The sequence below is a fragment of the Sus scrofa genome, chromosome 16, assembly GCF_000003025.6.
Source record: "Sus scrofa isolate TJ Tabasco breed Duroc chromosome 16, Sscrofa11.1, whole genome shotgun sequence".
Classification (NCBI taxonomy): Eukaryota; Metazoa; Chordata; class Mammalia; order Artiodactyla; family Suidae; genus Sus; species Sus scrofa.
The window spans coordinates 20637051-20656452 of NC_010458.4; the positions used below are offsets into that span (position 1 = coordinate 20637051).

General features: G+C 46.4%; 1 protein-coding gene across 1 annotated transcript; it reads right to left on the bottom strand.

Annotated features, from left to right (window-relative positions):
* On the bottom strand, positions 518–18831 carry PRLR (prolactin receptor). The gene is given in 9 exon segments (NM_001001868.1): positions 518–1540; positions 3371–3440; positions 3951–4050; positions 5303–5328; positions 5331–5443; positions 7597–7766; positions 13052–13221; positions 15573–15705; positions 18762–18831. Coding segments are annotated over 9 exon segments (1875 nt in total).

A 19402-nucleotide genomic window follows, 5' to 3' on the forward strand; every position in this document is an offset into this window, starting at 1 on the left:
GGTAATAGAAGGGATGTAAACAATTCGTCAGGTGTTCTAGAATGCACTTTTTACGTGTATTTGGTTAAGCCTCATAAAATGAAAGGGGAGTACAAAGGCTAAGCAACTGGTTTTCATAGCATTTTCCTCATTATCTACCATCTTCTTGCAGTAATTCTATTTCATAGCCTTCTGCCACATACCAAACCATGAAAGCCTTTTCCAGAGGCTACACCTATTGGCAGGGCCCCTCAAGAATACTAAGCGATGTGCTGTTATTTCACTGAACACATAATCTTATCATTCATAGCAAAAAGTAAATCTACGAATCACAGGCAACAAAATGATTGGTTCTGGAATCAGCTGTTGTGGAGAAAGAGGCAACTGGTTGAAAATGGAGCATGAAGAGGAGTGAACTGTGAGTTTGGGTAGTGTCATTCTAACCCCATTTTCGAGCTTTCTCTGGTAGAGTGCATTTCACGTAGTGCGACCTGAAAAAAACCCCACCTTGTAACCCATCATCCCATGAACCAAGCTCTCACTGAAAGGAGTGCATAAAGCCTGCGGGATCGAGGTAATCCAGCCCACCCAGCGGGTGTCTGCAGTGGCCCGGGGCCGTGGTGAAGCTGGCCAGGTCTTTCGCAGCTGGATTCTGCGGCCGGGATGGCGGGGTCTCCTTGGTTGGTTCTTCAAACGGAGCCACGTTTCGAGCTCGCGGATCCTGCACTAACACCAGGATGTGGTTATCCATCACCCGGGACACCTGGGCGTATTCCTTGCTGGTTTCAGGGGCGCCAGCCTTCTCCGGCCGGTCGCCGTTCTCCTGCTGTTTTGGGAGCAACGCCAGTGCTCCATCTTTGCTGACCTTGTGTATCTCCACGTACTCCATGGGCTTAGGGGAGACAAAGGGCCCCTTGTCCTGGGGCAGCAGCCACACTGTGCCTTGGTCAGTCTTGGAGTGGAAGCTCTCCGACTCCTTCTGCTCGGTTGCCCTTCCTTCCCCGCCAGTCTCGGTGGTTTTTGGAGGGTTGAAAGCATGTCGGTCCGTTTTTTCCAGCAAAGCGGCGGTGGCCCCTGCGGTGCCCAGGACCAGCTGACCCACGTCGGCAAGGTTGTGGTAAGAAGATCCCGGATCGTGCAGGATCGGGGGCTGCGGCAAAGGCCAAGTCGAAGACTTGGATCCATCCGCGTGAAAATAGAGCAGCTTGCTTTCCACGCTTGTGCTCTGAGGGTCCTGGGGACGGGGAAGGTTTGTTTCAGGATCCCCTGGCTTCTCGATGCCCTCGGGAGTGTGAAACTTGGGGGGATTGGCCCGCGGTTCATCGCACTTTTCGGACAAAAGGGAAGGGCTGTCACAGCTGCCCCGGCCGGAATCGCTGTCGGGATCCAGGTGTGTGGGCTTCCGGCCTTGGCTCGGGTGTTCCTTGGAGTGGGCTGGCATCAGCTGCTGGTCCTCGCTGTCATCCACCTCCAGGAACTCCACCAGCAGGTCCTCGCAGTCGGAAGTGGGGGGGAAGTCTTGGCATCCCAGGGCGCTCAGAAGCTCTTCGGACTTGCCTTTCTGTTAAAGACACAAGGCAAGACAGCTGTCGGCTTCCTAACATCCCACTACTTACTACTCAGCTAATATTTCTCTTTAAGTCAATTCATGATTTTTCACTTAGTCTTTCTTTAAGCAATAATGAGCATGAGTTGAGTGGGCAAGTAGTATATGTACATCCAACAGAAATATGGCTGTTGAATAAGACAAGCTTGGGAAACATCTAAAGCGGCAGTGTTCATGCGTGCACTTGGCACCTGGGGATTCACTGACTCTGAGATCTGGTTGCTGGCCTCCTGACCTCCCACCCTACTTTCTAGAGTCTGGAGGTGGTAAGCTGGTTCTTGTCTTTTCCTTCTCCTCTCCCTCCTCCTCCCTTCTCTTCCCATCCTACTCTTTCTCTCCTCCCACTCCATTTCCCCTCCTCCCCCTCAGTCCCCCGCTGCGGCCCATATTCTCTCCATCTCCTGTTCTGCTTCCTCCTCCATTTAATCTTCAGCCCCCCCCATGCCCCCTCCTCCTGCTTTTCACTCTTCTCCCCCATCCTCTGACTCAGGTCCAGGACTGTTGCCTAAATCTCGGCTCTATCACTTATTAAAGGATCTGTAACTTTGGATAAGCTGTTCTGTGATCCTCAGTTTCTCTATTTGTAAAATGGGAAAAGTCATACCCATCTGGGAAGGTTCTTTTGAGAATTAAAGGTAATGTCCTTAAAAATCCCAGAACTTTTCCTTTTTCTTTTTTTAGACTCAAAAAAGCAGTTATTCCATCATTACGTCTCGGTGGCTACGAGGTCAAATTGTGAGCTAAACAAATCATGTAGTTAGCTGAGCTGTTTATGCTGGGTCTACGAAGGTAAGTGCTAGAGATGGGGGAGCAGGTCATATTTGCCATCTGCATGAATGCAGTCAAGCCAATCCCCTGGGACTCACGTTTCACATTACTGTGTTTTTGACCTCATGGTGGCTGGGTCAGGTGACATAATGCTCAGGTAATTGCTTTTCTATACATCAGTGTTAAGCTGAAGGTCAAATTGAAACTATATATTTCCACCTGCAGCGAAACTGAAAATGTTCTAATCCTTCTTTTCATTCAAAACACATTTAATTCCCACTTGAATGTGTCTAAATGGGCCCTGGCAAATGCCAGCTCCGTTGTACTGAATCAGTCTCAACTGGGCACTCAAACTGAGCAGAAATCGCAGCAGGAACAGGATATTCTGTTCCTGTGTCTTCTGTACAGAACATTCAAGTGGGACCTTATACCAAAGGATGATGGAGGGGCTGGTGGGAGAGCCCTCTTTTGTGTATGCATCAGAACATTCACCCTCAGAGTTCCCATTGTGGCTCAGTGGGTTAAGAATTTCGACTAGTATCCATGAGGATGTGGGTTCATTCCCTGGCCTCGCTCAGTGACTTAAGGATCTGCTGTTGCTGTGAGCTGTGGCGTAGGTCAGCAGCTGCAGCACCAATTCAGACCCCGAGCCTGGGAACTCCCATATGCGGCCAATTAAAAAAACAAACAAAAAAAATCACCCTCTTTCTCAATTGATTATTTGTACGAAATGTTTATGACTGTGCTTATAAACAGACCTGCTAAACATAGCAAATTTTCCTATATTTTTTTTGGTTTTCTTTCATTGTCCTCTGACACTCAGTATCTGATAGTAAATACCCTGATGCCGCCCTCATCTTTCTGTAAACACACGTGCTGAACAGGAGGGACAGCTGGTCCTCGAGGATGGGATGGCTGAGCCGGCCAGGCTAAACTGATGGGTACTGTGTGCACGTATATAACGAGAAAGCTAACAGAGCAGCCAGTCACAGTACATTCTCCACTGCTGGCACTTACCTCCAACAGATGGGTGTCAAATCCTTTTATTTTTGGCCCTGGAACTGGCGGAAGGATGCAGGCCACCATGCTATAAAATAATGTAAGAGAAAAGATAAATGACACATGTTCCCACCTTGTGATCTTCGAATAGCTGCTACAGGGATATGGCAGGTAGGAATTAGGGTTGGTTCTGAGGCTATGTGAAACTAAATGACATGCAATTTTCATGATGTGAAACTAATCAGTGGTGAAGACAAATAATAATTATAGAGGCCAGCATCACAGTGAATTCTGGCTAATTGAGGAGGCAGATTCTGAAATTACTAGTGGGATTATTTGCTGTTCTTGTCAGACGTTTACTACTTCACAACTGCGCTACTCCCTTTGGTAGAGAGAAGATCAGTTTCAAATGAGTCTATTCTGTTTTTTTCTAGCACTGAGAAAAGGTTTTTTTTTTTTTTTTATGGCTAATGCAGCTAATGGCTAAAATGAGGTGCTTGAATTATCTGTAGGTTTCCATCATTTTTGTCTTGTCTTTTTTTTGGCCATTATCCCTGAGAGCCATGAATGGGAGGGGGGTTGATAGACAGAGAAGTACCTATAGCCCTTCAAAGCCACTGCCCAGATCATAATCAAACAGACGACAGCAGAAAGAATAGCCACGAAGATCCACATGGTTGTATCTTTCATTGAGAAGTCTAAAAAGCAAACAGACAGAAAGCTTTGATCATTATTACAACATCGCTAACAAGTAAACAAAGAGAACTAATAAATAAACTTATGAACATAAGCCCCCTTCCCAACACCTCTTCTGATTTGAACAACAATCCAGAGTAGTATTAACAATGGGTTTAATTTTTTCCAGTATCGTTGAATGTGAATATGTTGCATATATTTACGGAACTCTAAACATTTCAAAATCCTTTAAAATGTTGTTTTATTTGATACCTATAGAGGAAATCCAAGGGTCCATGGTCAGTTGCAATAATAATACAAGCTAACATTTATTAAGTTCTTAGTAAAAGTCATACGGTGTTAAGCTCTTTATGTACATTGCCTGTAAATGTAAAGATGAGGAATTAAGACTCAAAGTGTGGTTTATCCAGAGGCATGGAGTTAAAAGGTTGCACTATGAGATTTGAATCCAGGCCTTCTGTCTCCAGTCCCTGTGCTTTTATTTATTAGGAACCAGAGCTGGACTAGACACAGAGTCTTATGGCCTGTAGTTTAGTGTTCTTTCCTGTGGGCAGTACAAGGCCTGACACTTTGGCCAGGCAAGTTTTTGCAAGAGCTAGGCTTCACCACACAGTTCTAGGGAAGACTTTTTTTTGTTGTTGTTGTCTTTTTTTAGGGCCTTACCCATGGCATATGGAAATTCCCAGGCTAGGGAACACCGCAGCCATAGCAACATCAGATCCAAAGTGCATCTGTGACCTACACTGCAGCTCACGGCAATAGCAGATCCTTAACCCCCTGAGCGGGCCAGGGATCCAACCTGCATCCTCATGGATACTAGTTGTGTTCATTACTGCTGAGCCACAAGGGAACTCCCAGAACTGGCTGTCTTTTATATACTGGGCCTTGACTAAGAGACCAACATATAATTGTCATCAGAGACTGAAAATCCGTTCATGCCTTTCCGATTGGGACAGTGCCTTACAGATTCTGGGAGAATTAGATGACAAACTTGACCAAATGACAGTGATGGGGCAGACGGGGAGGGCAGAATGATGGTGCATCAAGACCTCTGCCACTCCAAGCTCATGTCTGTGGACATCCTGGAAACAAGTCCTCACTGCCAGGGACCCAGGGAGCAACGCCACCCTTCCAAATGTCTAGGTGTTGGGTGGAGAAGTGATAAGCCCACCTCTACTCATTTTCTGGCTGAGGCACATTTACTAAACTCATGTCATTGAAAAAAATGTTTAAGAATATCAGCAAGATACTCACCATTAGGTATCTGGATGGAGCTCTCTGGCTCCACTCACTCCAGAATCCATGGTCCGGCTTGCAGCGAACCTGGACAAGGTATTTCTGTCCTGGATACAAGCTGAGAATCTTAAACTGAGTCTGCTGCCCAGCGAAATGAGTCTTAGGAGAGACAAGGAAATCAGAAGTCACTCTGACTTGGGTTATGAAGAGACATTAGACTATGGGAGGAGTGAGGCCAGATGATTACACTTAGAAAATACCCTGTTCACACCATCGTGCCCTCTCAGCCCATCCCTTCCCCCTGGTAAACAGCGCTCTCACAAAAATCACAAGGTTTTTCTATCTCTCCATTGGGACCTCTCTTTCAGAAAGACAAATATTCTGCTCCCTACACCCTACCTTCTAAATTCAATATTATTTTGTAATCTGTAATAATTGCTTCAAGGATTATTATTATTATTATTATTTTGTCTTTTCTAGGGCTGCACCCAAGGCATATGGAGGTTCCCAGGCTACAGGTTTAATCAGAGCTGTAGCCACCAGCCTACACCAGAGTCACAGCAATGCGGGATCCAAGCTGCGTCTGTGACCTACACCACAGCTCACGGCAATGCCGGATCCTTAACCCACTGAGGGAGGCCAGAGATCGAACCCGTAACCTCATGGTTCCTAGTCGGATTCGTTAACCACTGCGTCATGATGGGAACTCCTGGCTCAAGGATTATTTATTGGTGTAGAGCCATCAGGTGGAAGAGAACTGGGCATCTATGAACAGTGAAATGACTGTGCATAAATTTAACATGACTTTATAGTGAAGGGATGAGGTTAATGATCTCCTTGATCCTGGGGTCAGTTTTAGCATCATTTATGGCAGGTTGACCAGGTAGTTTCTGTTTCCTGATGTGGTGAAATAAGAAGCAGGTCATATCACCTCTGATGTTTTCTTGCCAAGAATTGTTCAATTTGGAGTTCCCTTCGTGGCTCGGTGGTTAACAAATCCAACTAGGAACCATGAGGTTGTGGGTTCGATCCCTGGCCTTGCTCAGTGGGTTAAGGATCTAGCGTTGCTGTGAGCTGTAGCTGTAGGTTGAAGATGCGGCTCAGATCCTGAGTTGCTGTGGCTCTGGTGTAGGCCGGCGGGTATAGCTCCTACTAGACTCCTAGCCTGGGAACCTCCATATGCTGCAGGAGCAACCCCAGAAAAAAGCAAAAAGACAAAAAAAAAATTGTTCAGCTTGTATGCAATCAAGTCTTGAGATCTAACGTCTGGTTACAGGAAATATGGACAGCGAAATTAGCTAAATAACCTCACAAAGAGCCAATCAGACACATGTAGAAGGTGGGACAGTCTATGGGTCAAGTGGTCCAGTCTCCTGAGCATGTTGAGACTGAAGGGATATATCAGCCAGTCACAATGTGGGATCCTGGAGTGGAGTCTTGTTTGGACAAACCAGATGTTAAAGATACTTTTCTGGGAGTTCCCATCAGAGCTCAGTGGTAACGAACCCAACTAGGATCCATGAAGATGTAGATTCGATCCTTGGACTTGATCAGTTAAGGATCCGGTATTGTCGTGAGCTGCGACATAGGTGGCAGATGCGGCTCAGATCTGGCATTGCTGTTGCTGTGGTTGTGGCGTAGGCTGGCAGGTGCAGCTCTGATTGGACCCCTAGCCTGAGAACTTCCATATGCTGCAGACATGGCCCTAAAATGACAAAAAAAAATTTGGGGGAAGCAATAGGGGCGATTAAAATATAGACTGCTCATTAAATGATATTAAGGAATTAAAAATGATATTAAGGCATTGTAACTAATTTTCTAGGTATGATCCTATCATTTTGGCTATGTTTAGAAATATTCCCCCTTTAAAAGAGACATATACTAAAGTACTTAAGAGCAGAACATCATAATGCCCATAATTTACCATATTGTTTCCTTACAATGAAGTATTTTAAAGGGAATAAAAATGTCATTGGCCATAGACTGGTTACATGGAGATTTTTTTCCTGCCACTTAGTGCCATTAATTCCTCCATAGATGTTTAGACCTAAGATAGCCTGAAGGAGATGGGTTGGAAACCTGGCAGAAGAGGGTGTTCAGTGCAAGGAATTAGTCCTGGGAGGGCTGTGAAGATGGCCCCCATCCAACTCAGAGGATGGGAAAAGGCCCCCCCCCGCATGTGGATGGGTCACATCAGCATCAGGAAGGCAACATGGTGGCCCAATAAATAGGAGGGAGGACCTGTTCTCATTTGCGGGGCTTCCTCTTTGCCTAAGGACGTGGTTCCTTCCAAAAGCTTCCCGTTGACTCACCTCCCACTCAGCTGTTTTCTCAGGTTGTAATCGAATTTCATACTGGAGTGTGAGCCAACCAGATCTTACGTCAACCAGGGTGGGTGGAAGCCATTTGATCCACAGATATGGCTTTTGGTCTTCGGGCTTTTTTAATTCCAAAGTCAGGTTCACAGGAGGGTCTGGTTCAACTGTAGAAAGAAACTCCATATGTAGTCAAAAATGGTAACTGATCTCAGAACTATATGACTTAGAGACAGCTCTTTCTACTCCACCATGCTCCACCATGGTTGAGAGACAGCTGGTATTGGAAGTCAGGCGCTGGTCAGCAGAGTTGGGATTAAGCCGAAGCAAGTGAGTGGCCTAGGGTGCAAAAGTTAAGGCGGCACAAATGGCCAACAAGTGCATAAAAGACGCTCCATATCACTAGTTATTCAGGAAATGCAAATCAAAACCATGATGAGATACTATTTCACATCCACTGGGATGACTAGAATTTACAAAATGAAAAATAACAAGTGTTGGCAAGAATGTTGGAGGCAATACATTTTCCACTTGATGTTATGCTTAATTTTTGTGTCAGTTTGACTGGGCTAAGGGCGGTACAGATAGAAATAAAACCTTATTTGTTAAAAAAAAAAAAAAGAATGTTGGAGGCGTTGGAACCCTCATACATTGCTGGTGGGAAGGTAAAATGGTGCAGCCACTGTGGAAGGAGTCTGACATTTGCGCAAAAGATTAAATATAAAATTAACATGTCACACATCAATTTCACTTCCAGATACATACCCAAAAGAACAGAGAGCAAGCGTTCAAACTAAAACTCATATAGGTTGAGAGAAAGAATGTATGTATTTGTATGACTGGATCACTTTGCTGCGCAGCAGAAATTGGTACAACATTGTAAATCAACTGTAGCTTAATAAAATTATTTTAAAAAACTCATACATGAATGTTCATAGCAGCACTATGTACTGTAGTCAATAGGTGAAAACAGCCCAGATGTCCATCCATGGATGAAGAGATAAATGATATCCATATGAAGGAATAATATTCAGCCATAAAAGGTAGTAAGGATACATGCTACACCAAGGATGAATCTTGAGAACATCATGCTAAGTGAAAGAAGCCAGATACGAAAGGCCACATATCATATATATGATTACACGTATACTAAATGTCCAGAATAGGCACAACTATAGAGAAAGAAAGTAGGTTAGTGGTTGCTCTGGGGCTGGGGTCATGGGGGGAATGCAGAGAAACTTCTGAATGGGTATGAAGTTTCCATTTGGAGTGATGAAAGTGTTTGGAAACCAGATCGTGCTGATGGTTGCATAACCCTGTGATGAACAAATACCACTGAACGGTACACTCTAAAATGGTTAAAGCAGTCCATTTATGTCATGGGTATTTTACCACAATTCCAGAAAACTAGGGAGGCACTTTTGGGTCCCTTCAAGTGCAGGTCTGTAAGCGCCTCCTCTTACTGAGAGTGAGGTACCTAGGGTGCTGGCTTGACTTAGCTTAGTCTCGGTGGCGATGGCCAGTAACATTTCCCCCTTGGGTCAGGCTCCATTCCAAGGGAGAGAAGAGCAAGTGTAACTCTGGTGGACTTGGCACCATAACCTACAGTTGCCTAAACAGCGAACTTTAGAAAACACGCCACCAGCCCTAATGCTTAGATGTTACTAAGTACATACCTAAGAAAAATGGTTTTTAAATGGACTTATGAATTAAACATCAGTGATTTGATATGCTTGAAGTTAAACACAAGACTTGCAGTTTATATAAAAGTGCAAGTAAAATGTTCAAGATGGATCCTTGAGGAGTTCCCGTCGTGGGGTAGTGGTGCGGCGGTTGACGAATCTGACTAGGAACCATGAGGTTTCGGGTTCAATCTCTGGCCTGGCTCAGTGGGTTGAGGATCCGGCATTGTGGTGAGCTGTGGTGTAGGTTGCAGATGTGGATCAGATCTCGAGTTGCTGTGGCTCTGGCGTAGGCCGGTGGCTACGGCTCCAACTAGACCCCTAGCCTGGGAACCTCCATATGCTGCGGGAGCAGCCCTAGAAAAGGCAAAAAGACAAAAAGACAAAAAAAAAATGATCTTTGAAAGCAAAGTTTCTATGCCTCAGCATTATGGACACATCTTTTATTATTTTGAAAATCTGGTCCAACACATTCTTTGACCAGAGAACTTGTTTTCAAGAGCCTGTAAGAATTTCATCTACACATTGATTTCACTTTTTAATTGTACTACTTTTCTTTAGAGATCCCTTTTTAAAAACTTTTAAATAATGATTTTTATTTTTTCCATTATAGCTGGTTTACAGTGTTCTATCAATTTTCTACTGTATAGTGTGGTGACCTGGTTACACATACACGTATAGATTCATCATAAGTGATTAGACATAGTTCCTATGCTATACAGCAGGATCTCATTGCCTATCCATTCCAAATGCAATAGTCTGCATCTATTAACCCCAGACTCCCAGGCCATCCCACTCTCTCCCCTTCCCCCTTGGAAACCACAAGTCTGTTCTCCAAGCCATGAGTTTCTTTTCTGTGGAAAGGTTCCTTTGTGCAGTATATTAGATTCCAGATATAAGTGATATCATATGGTATTTATCTTTCTCTTTCTGACTTCACTCAGTATGAGAGTCTCTAGTTCCATCCTTGTTGCTGCAGATGGGCATTATTTTGTTATTTTTTATGGCTGAGTAGTATTCCATTGTGTATACATACCACATCTTCCTAATCCAATCATCTGTGATGGACATTTAGGTTGTTTCCATGTCTTGGCTATTGTGAATAGTGCTGAAATGAACATGTGGGTGCATGTGTCTTTTTCAAGGAATGTTTTGTCCAGATATGTGCCCAAGAGTGGGATTGCTGGGTCATATGGTAGTTTGACGTATAGTTTTCTAAAGTACCTGCATACTGTTTTCCATAGTGGTTGTACCAGCTTACATTCCCACCAACAGTGCAGGAGGGTTCCCTTTTCTCCAAACCCTCTCTGGCATTTGTTTTTTGTGGACTAATTAATGATGGCCATTCTGACTGGTGCGAAGTGGTACCTCATAGTAGCTTTGATGTGCATTTCTCTAAAAATCAGTGATGTTGAGCATTTTTTTCCATTTTTTTTTTTTTTTTTTTTTTTTTTTTTTTTTTTTTTTTTTTCGTGAGCATATGATTAGCTATTTCGAGCTGTAGCCCCCTACCCCACACAACCATCCCCTCCCCCCCAGCTCCGCCCCATCGTTCCCCTGCAGCCCCCCCCTCATGCTTCGATTCTACCATGCCACGACTCTCATTTTTTTTGATGGATAAAGTTCATTATAGCAGTTGCACATTTTAGAATTTCTCTTGCTTTCACTGTTTTGACCCCAAATGTTACATATTTTAACATTTAGGGCAGAATATTTAAGGGCCAGGCAATTTAAGAAAAACCCCTTGAAAAAGGAATTATTTGCATTTAGCATTTTAAAGACTTCATATCTCAAGTAGGTTTATATGACTGGAAATTATTTTATTCCTACTCGTCAGTGGGGTTATTTTTTATTTTTTATTTATTTTTTGCTTTTTAGGGCTGCACCCGAGACATATGGAAGTTCCCAGGCTAGGGGTCTAATTGGAGCTACAGCTGCTGGCCTACGCTACAGCCACAGCAACTGCCCACTGAGTGAGGCCAGGGATTGAACCTGCAACCTCCTGGTTCCTCGTCGGATTCGTTTCCTCTGCACCACAATGGGAACTCCCTTTTTGATTTTCTTAAACTAAGATCAAATTTCATTTCCACCTCCATGCTCATTGCTGTGATTTGCTGAGAGGAGACAGTATTCAAACGTGTACCAGTTGATGTTGGAAGCTTTTCTAGGTTTTTTTTTTTTTTCTTTTTTGTCTTTTGTCCTTTTTTAGGCCTACACCTGTGGCATATGGAGGTTCCCAGGCCTGGGGTCCAATCAGAGCTGCAGCTGCCAGCCTACACCCCAGCCACAGCAATGCCAGATCCGAGCTGCGACTGCAACCTACACCACAGCTCATGGCAATGATGGATCCTCAACCCACTGAAAGAGGCCAGGGATCGAACCCGCAACCTCATGGTTCCTAGTTGGATTGGTTTCCACTGTGCCACAAACGGGAACTCCAAGCTTTTCTAGTTTTTGAGCCAATGGGAAGATGTACAGGCAAATACCTGAAAGTCCTAGCCTGATTGTCCTTGTTGGTTGGTGTTAGGTAAGTCAAGAAGATTTGAGTGACCTTGAACCAAATTAGCTACTCCTTAGATTATTATCCAACAGGAAGGCTAACCCAGTCCTGGCCAAGCCATCTCTTGTTCTAAGATCCCCTTTGTCACCCTGCTAAACCATCCAGGCCTCTGCAGTTATGCCTCATTGCCCTGCAGCTCAATGTTAACCAGTTAACCATGCCAAGCAAGAAGCAGCCCTCAGGTTGACTGTTTTACTTTGCTAATGACTTCTTCAAACATGGTGGTTGTGATCTTGGCCTTCAGCCTTCTGTTCAAGTAGCACTATTTACTCCCCAAATTCTTTATTTTTATTTTGCTTTGCCTTTTTTTTTTTTTTTTAGGGCGAACCATGGCACATGGAAGTTCCCAGGCTAGGGGTTGAATTGGAGCTGCAGCCACTGGCCTATGCCACAGCCACAGCAGCACCAGGTCCAAGCTGCGTCTGTGACCTACACCACAGCTCATAGCAACGGCGGGATCGATCCCTATGACAGGGCAGGGAAAAGGAAAAAAAAGGATACTATGTAAGAAAAGACAATGGGCCAGGGGGCAATTCCTGTGGGTGGAGAAGCAGATCAGCTCCTTCTAAGAGTTGCTACTCCATGAAGAAACTCTGTCTTCCAGGGAGACACATCCCAGAAGAAAAGTCCCAGCTTGACATGGGTTGGGGGAGGGCTGGAGGCAAGAATTGATGAGCGAAGCATAAATAGAAAACTCCCGTTGGGTGCAAGAGGATGGAAAGGAGGGTCAAGAGAAGACCCAAGAACAGAAGGATCTTACTCTCTTACTTCTACGAATAAAAATTGGTTTAAAACACTCAGCTGGGGACTTCCGTCATGGCTCAGCAGTTAACGAACCTGACTAGCATCCATGAGGATGCAGGTTCAATCCCTGGCCTTGCTCAGTGGGTTAAGGATCCAGCGTTGCCGTGAGCTGTGGTGTAGATCACAGATGTGGCTCAGATCCCGACTTGCTGTGGCTGTGGTGTAGGCTGGTGGCAGCTACAGCTCAATCAGACCCTTAGCCTGGGAACTTCCATGTCTCGGGTGTGGCCCTAAAAAGACAAAAAATGAACGAACAAACAAAAACACTCAGCTGCCAGGGACGTTGTGAATTTCCTCATCTTTCTTTTGGGGTCTATCCATAAGCCAAGAAGACTCAAAGTGAGTTTGAGGATCAGTAGATTCTTGTCGGAATAACAAACTCCTCACCCACGGCCCCTCCCCTTACCTATGTAAGTCACATCCACGTAACGTGGATCCGAGGAACTGCTTCCCATCTGGTTCGTGGCGTTCACTGTGATGATGTATATTGTCCATATGGAGGTGTGCTTCTTGTTGAAGTAGCAGGAGTTAGGGCCGCCAGTTTTGTAGTCTGGACATTCATGGGTGAATGTTTCTCTGCAACAAGTAATATGTTAGAAGTGAGTATGAAAGTGGTCAAAAGGGTCTAGTTCTTTCTTTCTCTTCCTTCCTTCCTTCCTTCCTTCCTTCCTTCCTTCTTCTTTCTTCCTTCCTCCCTCCTTCTTTCTTCCCTCCCTCCCTTCTTTCCTCCTTCCTTCCTTCTTTCTTTCCTTCCTTCCTTCCTTCTTTCTTTCACTTTTAGGGCCACATGCACGGCATATAGAAGTTCCCAGGCTACGTGTCAAATCAGAGCTGCAGCTGCCAGCCTACACCACAGCCACAGCAACTCGGGACCTGAGCCAAGTCTGGACCTTCCCCACAGCTCACGGCAATGCCAGATCCTTAACCCACTGAGTGAGGCCAGGGATCGAACCCGCATCCTCATGGATACTAGTTGGGCTCGTTACTGCTGAGGCACAATGGGAACAGTCTCTCTTTTTTTCATAAGAGATCAATATGACTGGTTCTGGGAGAAAGAGGCCTTCCAAATGCAAAAGCAAGAGCTGAAGAAGGGCTCTCCAATCTCCTAGGCCCCTTGCATGTCAGCTGGCAGCAAGACAGAGATGAGAGTGCTGGAGAAGGAGGAGGGGGAGGGTCCCCAAGAGCCTTGACGGCTCTGTTCCGCATCGACCCTTCCTTCCGCAGGTTTTGGTGGGCTGTGCCATATATGCCTCCTGCCAATAAACATTTGAGTTTCCCACGGCCAAGGCACCACCATGCCCAAGGTCCTGCCACTGGGTCATCTCAGCAAACTGGGACCCTGCACATACACACCAGAGGAGCTGGGGGTCGGGGGAGGGGGTGCCCATGGCAGCCTTTATTGCATATGTGTGTTGAATTACACTTCATTAGGAAAAAAGAGGACAAGGAATATAAACTGATCAGGATACTTCCAATTGCCCTACATCAGCTGTAGAGAGAAGTGACTGTGAAAGGAGCTATTCCAGGCCAGAGAAGCTCTAATGTTCACATTTAGACTCAGAGGCCCAATGCAGGGCTCACCGCACAGGTGCTTATCCCACGTTGGTTGCTGGTTTGAGCTCCTGAGATCTGTCTGCTTGACATCCCTCTGGGTCCCAGGAGGGAGGTCAGCTTTGTGTGGCACCAAGTGGAGTCACTTGGAAGTGGCCAGTGGTTCCTACCAGTAAATCTTTTCCTCCTTGGGGAAGGATACAGGCCTCCTGGGATTTCCAGGAGGGTCTCCCTGTAACTGTGACTGAATCCCTGCCCATAGATGACCCCATTTAGTCTGCACTGCAATTTTTTTTAAATCTTTTTGTCGTTTTCTAGGGCGCTCCTGCGGCATGTGGAGGTTCCCAGGCTAGGGGTCTAATTGGAGCTATAGCTGCTGGCCGCACCAGAGCCACAGCAACGCGGGATCCGAGCCGCATCTGCAACCTACACCACAGCTCAAGGTAACGCCGGATCCTTAACCCACTGAGCAAGGCCAGGGGTGGAACCCACAACCTCATGGTTCCTAATGGGATTTGTTAACCACTGCACCATGACAGGAACTCCTGCACTGCTATTTTAGCTCCAAATATGCCTTCTGGGAGATAATGGGTCCTGGATCCATGGATTTCCTAGAGAACAATCCTTACCTACTTTTTCCCTTGTTGGGCTCTTTAATTTCTTGCACATAAAACAAGTTCAAAAAGTTCATATGCTCTGGTTGTCAAGGATTACGGGATAATCCTCTTACGTCGCCAAAGTAATGATTATAGAAAAATGATAAATGGCACAAGGTTGATAGATAAGCATCTAAAAGTAATGAGCACGTAGGAAACACTTATACCGTGGCCTTGAGCTATAACCTAAGCTTACGGCAGGCAATGGAGACATTGCTGGACTTGCTGCCTTGGCAGTGGGTGAGTTCCCAGCAAAGGGCTCAGCAGGGACATTAAGAGGATGATGTGGGCTCGGATGTTTGACTCCCCTCCCCCTGTAATATGGGCCTTATCAGTGTCCATCCAGGAAGCATGGCAGTTCTTTTTAAAAATTTTTTTTTGTCTTTTTGCCTTTTCTAGGGCCGCACCCGGGGCACATGGAGTTTCCTAGGCCAGGGGTCCAGTCGGAGCTGTAGCCGCCAGCCTATACCACAGCCACAGCAGGTGGGATCCGAGCTGCATCTGCAACCTACCCCACAGCCCACGGCAACACCGGATCCTTAACCCACTGAGCAAGGCCAGGGATCGAACCCGCAACCTCATGATTCCTGGCCAGATTCGTTAACCACTGAGCCATGACGGGAACTTCAAAGCGTGGCAGTTCTAACCCAGAAGCAGTGTTCCTCTGGCCCACAGAGAGAGAACACTGTGTGGTTTGTTGGGAGACACGCGAATGCTTACCCTTCCTTGTGGTAAGTCAGCGTGTAGTTGGTAGGAAGTCCTCCATCCGCCCCCGGCTTCCACCAGCAGGTGAATGTTTCCTTTTCGGGAGAACGACATTTGAAGATCTCAGGTTTTCCCGGAGGTGACTGTCCTAGAAAAAGCCAGAAGCCACTGGAGTCAATATGAAGGTCCGCTCAATGACTGGACCATTCTGCTGGGACAGAAGCAGATGGGTGGGGGCCAGGGCAGGGATGACATCTTGAGGCTAGTGGGTGTAGGGTGCAGGGCTCAGAAGTGCCAAGGCACCCTCCACCACACTCCTCTATGGGTGGCCCTCGGGTTGGCATGATTCAGAAAGAGAGCTTAACGGTGGTGTGTGTGTGTGTGTGTGTGTGTGTGTGTGTGTGTGTGTGTACCGTGAGATGGAGCTGCCAACAATCTAGGATCAGTGACTAACTGCCAAATTTCAACATCAAGAGGGTGAGGGACACATACGGACTAAGTAGGATGTGGCACATCCGTGATCCCTCCGAGTCCAGAGAGCGAATGCGTGCCCACAGCATCAGGGTGACCACGAAGGAATTCTCCCCCAGGCACAAGCATCCTGTGGACACTTGCGGGTCCTGTGTTCTCTGGACTTCTTCCCTCTCTGCTCCCTCATCCCCTTCTCTCTGCCATTCCCCCATGATGAGCCCAATCGGGTCCTTTGTTTTTTCACTGTTATCCCCAGGGCTCTGCCCTGAGCTGCTCCCTCTCCACCTCCTGTGTCCCTTCCTCTTCCCCTTCACTCTTCCTTGGTTCCGTTCAGCTTTGACCTACGATTCTGTCTCACAGTCTGTCTGCCCATACTTCTTGCCTCTGTTTCTGTATCTTGGTTTTTAGTCCCTTTCTGCTTATGTTTCCCCCCCTCTCCCTGGGTCTTTATGTAGTGAGGTGGCAAAGGGCTCCCTTGTAATTCTTGGCTCTTTTGGGAGTAGAAGGCAGGGGAACTCCTGGGGGTGGAGGAGTGGGTAGCTGCTCTCCTGTTAGAGCTACCCTCATCATCTCAGAGCTGTATCCAGTCCCAGCTGGAAGCTTAGATGGGCTGAAAGAGGTGATATAGAAAATCCAATGTCAAGGGGATGGAGTTTTTGAGTTGCCTAATCCCCAAAGCTCTTGGGGAGTGGCTCCCCTCTTCCGTCCCTTATCTGTCAGGTCCAAAGAGGAGAAGCATGGGCCTGAGTCTGCCTTGATGCTCTCGGGCTGGGGGTCCAGCTACGTGACCCCTGGTGATGCTCCTTTTGGTACTTAGTTTGGGAAGTTGGGAGCAGAGAGGAGAGCTTCCGGGAGATGGTCTGAACCACAGGGGCTTCTCTGTTTTCTCCCACACCTGTCCTTCCTCCCTCACGCTGGCTCCTGGGCCCAAACTGCTAGCAGACCAGCAGATCAGAAAGAGCAGGGCTGGAGGAGAACACAGCTGGGAAGAGGAGGTACTAGGCGAAACCAGCCAGAAAGAGGAATCCAATGGAACGGTATGACGTGGTGCACGGGCTGGGGCCGAGGATGCCAGGTTGGGCCAGCTGGAGCCCAGCCAGCTCCTAGCCACCCCCAACTCCCCCCCCCCCTGCAAAAAAGTAAAAGGTCCTTGCCAGCCAGTCTGGGATTAGTTCTGCCAAAATCTGTAATATTGCTTGGACATTTCTTCAGAATTTCACAGGGTAAAGTGATTTTTGTTTGCTTTTTGTTGTGGCTGGGGGAATAGGTGAGGTAGAAAGAAAAGTTGATTTTAAAAAAAGCACAAGGAGTTCCCATCGTGGCGCAGTGGTTAACGAATCCGACTAGGAACCATGAGGTTGTGGGTTCGGTCCCTGCCCTTGCTCAGTGGGTTAAGGATCCGGCGCTGCCGTGAGCTGTGGTGTAGGTTGCAGACGCGGCTCGGATCCCGCGTTGCTGTGGCTCTGGTGTAGGCCAATGGCTACAGCTCCGATTGGACCCCTAGCCTGGGAACCTCCATATGCCGCGGGAGCGGCCCAAAGAAATAGCAAAAAGACCAAAAAAAAAAAATAAATAAATAAAAATTAAAAAAGCACAAAACCTTACGGCTCGATAATGAGCATATTCAGAAGCCGGTTAAGGCAGATGTTGATTATTTGAGTACTTCAAGTTTCCCTATGGGTTATACTGATCTCTGTGTTTCTTTTTTCTCCCTCCAAAAGCTGATTTCTCTCCTGTTTCACTGGCTTTATTAATGGTACCTCTGGGAATCTTGAGAGGAGGGTAAAGTTGTGAGTTTATAATGAGTCAAATGTTCCATTCAGTGGGACTATTTAGAGGAGATGGTTACTATTAATGGACTGTCCCACTATCCCTGTAAAATGCACACAAACACAGGTGTACACACACACACACACACACACACACACACACAGAGAGGCACACACAGGCACATATGCATGCTCAAATTGAGCCCACATCAGAAACACACCCCAACACCCCGAAGGAATAATATACAGAAATACACACTTGTAGAAGTACACACTGGTACTCACACAAACATATCCATAGAAACATACACCCGCAAATGTACATGCACACAGGTATGCACAGAGAAGCATTTGCAACCAGGCACATATAGGGAATACACACCTGGGTATATACAAGTATACACACCCAGAAATACGCAGGGGTAGACACATGGACATGTATACACACAGGCTTCACACTCTTGTTTAGCTGTGGATTTCATTTCCCCCCTTAGCACAGATAACAGAGTTGGCTCTATTCGTCTCCTATCATGAAACAGCAGCCCCTTACATCTCTTTACAGTTTCTCACACACTATTTCATTTTGAAGTGGATGAAACATCACTGTCCTTCCCCTGAAAATGTGTAAATCCAGAGAGGTTAAGTAACTGGCTCAAGGTTGCACAGCTGGTAAGGGACAGAACCTGGACTGAAACTCTGGTCTGTGGTTGGCAGAGCTGTTTGCCGGCTCTCCCAGAATGAGGATGGCAGCCAGAGCACAGGGACGAGATTTTGCATTAACTGCATTCCTTCTTTTGCATTAATTTTTGCATTCATTTTCATGCCCCAAATATTCTATATAGTTTAATAGTAGTAAATGACATGGGCATTTTCATTCCTTTTAATTGCACTGTAATGGATTCTCCCCCCAGCTCTCAAGAAACAGCCCAGGGAATGAAAGAAAACAGGACAGTCTCTTACTTACCATTCAGAAGGCTGATGTTGAGAAAAAGTAGCAAAATGAAAACCACTGTGGATGGCACATTTTCCTTCATGTTGGCTCCCTTCTCTTTCCACAGGCAGTGGGTCAGAGGTTCACTGAAAGAGAAGACACCGGGTAACATTTTTTGCAACGGACAGTCTCGTTAGGCCCATGCACCACTTTATTCTGGGTGTTTGCAACTGATACTTGCTCCTTGCTGAACGTGAATACCAAAACAGGAGGAAAGGAATGTAGGAAAGTGTAGCAAGGGATGGCTTGGCTCAGAAGCATCGCTGCACACATGCTGGGCAGACTTCCACCACCAGAGGTCATCAGATGACAACATTCAAGGGCAGCTGAACTGCAGCTGGCGCCTCTACGCACACCCCAAAGAAAAATTGTTTCCTTTGCACCCCACGGTTCCCCAACAATAGATCATCCATTTAATGTGATATAGATTATGCACCCTACAAGAAAACTGTTCTGGAAGGACTTTGATCCACCAGCCCAAAATAAACCAGGCTGAGAAGTCAGTGCGTTCCGTTGAACTCCAACCTGGCCTCAAGGATGCCAAAGGGTCAGGGGGCCTTTTCCCTGCCGCCTCAGGTTGAGAAGACTCTGAAAGCCTTCTGGTCTCTGGGCAT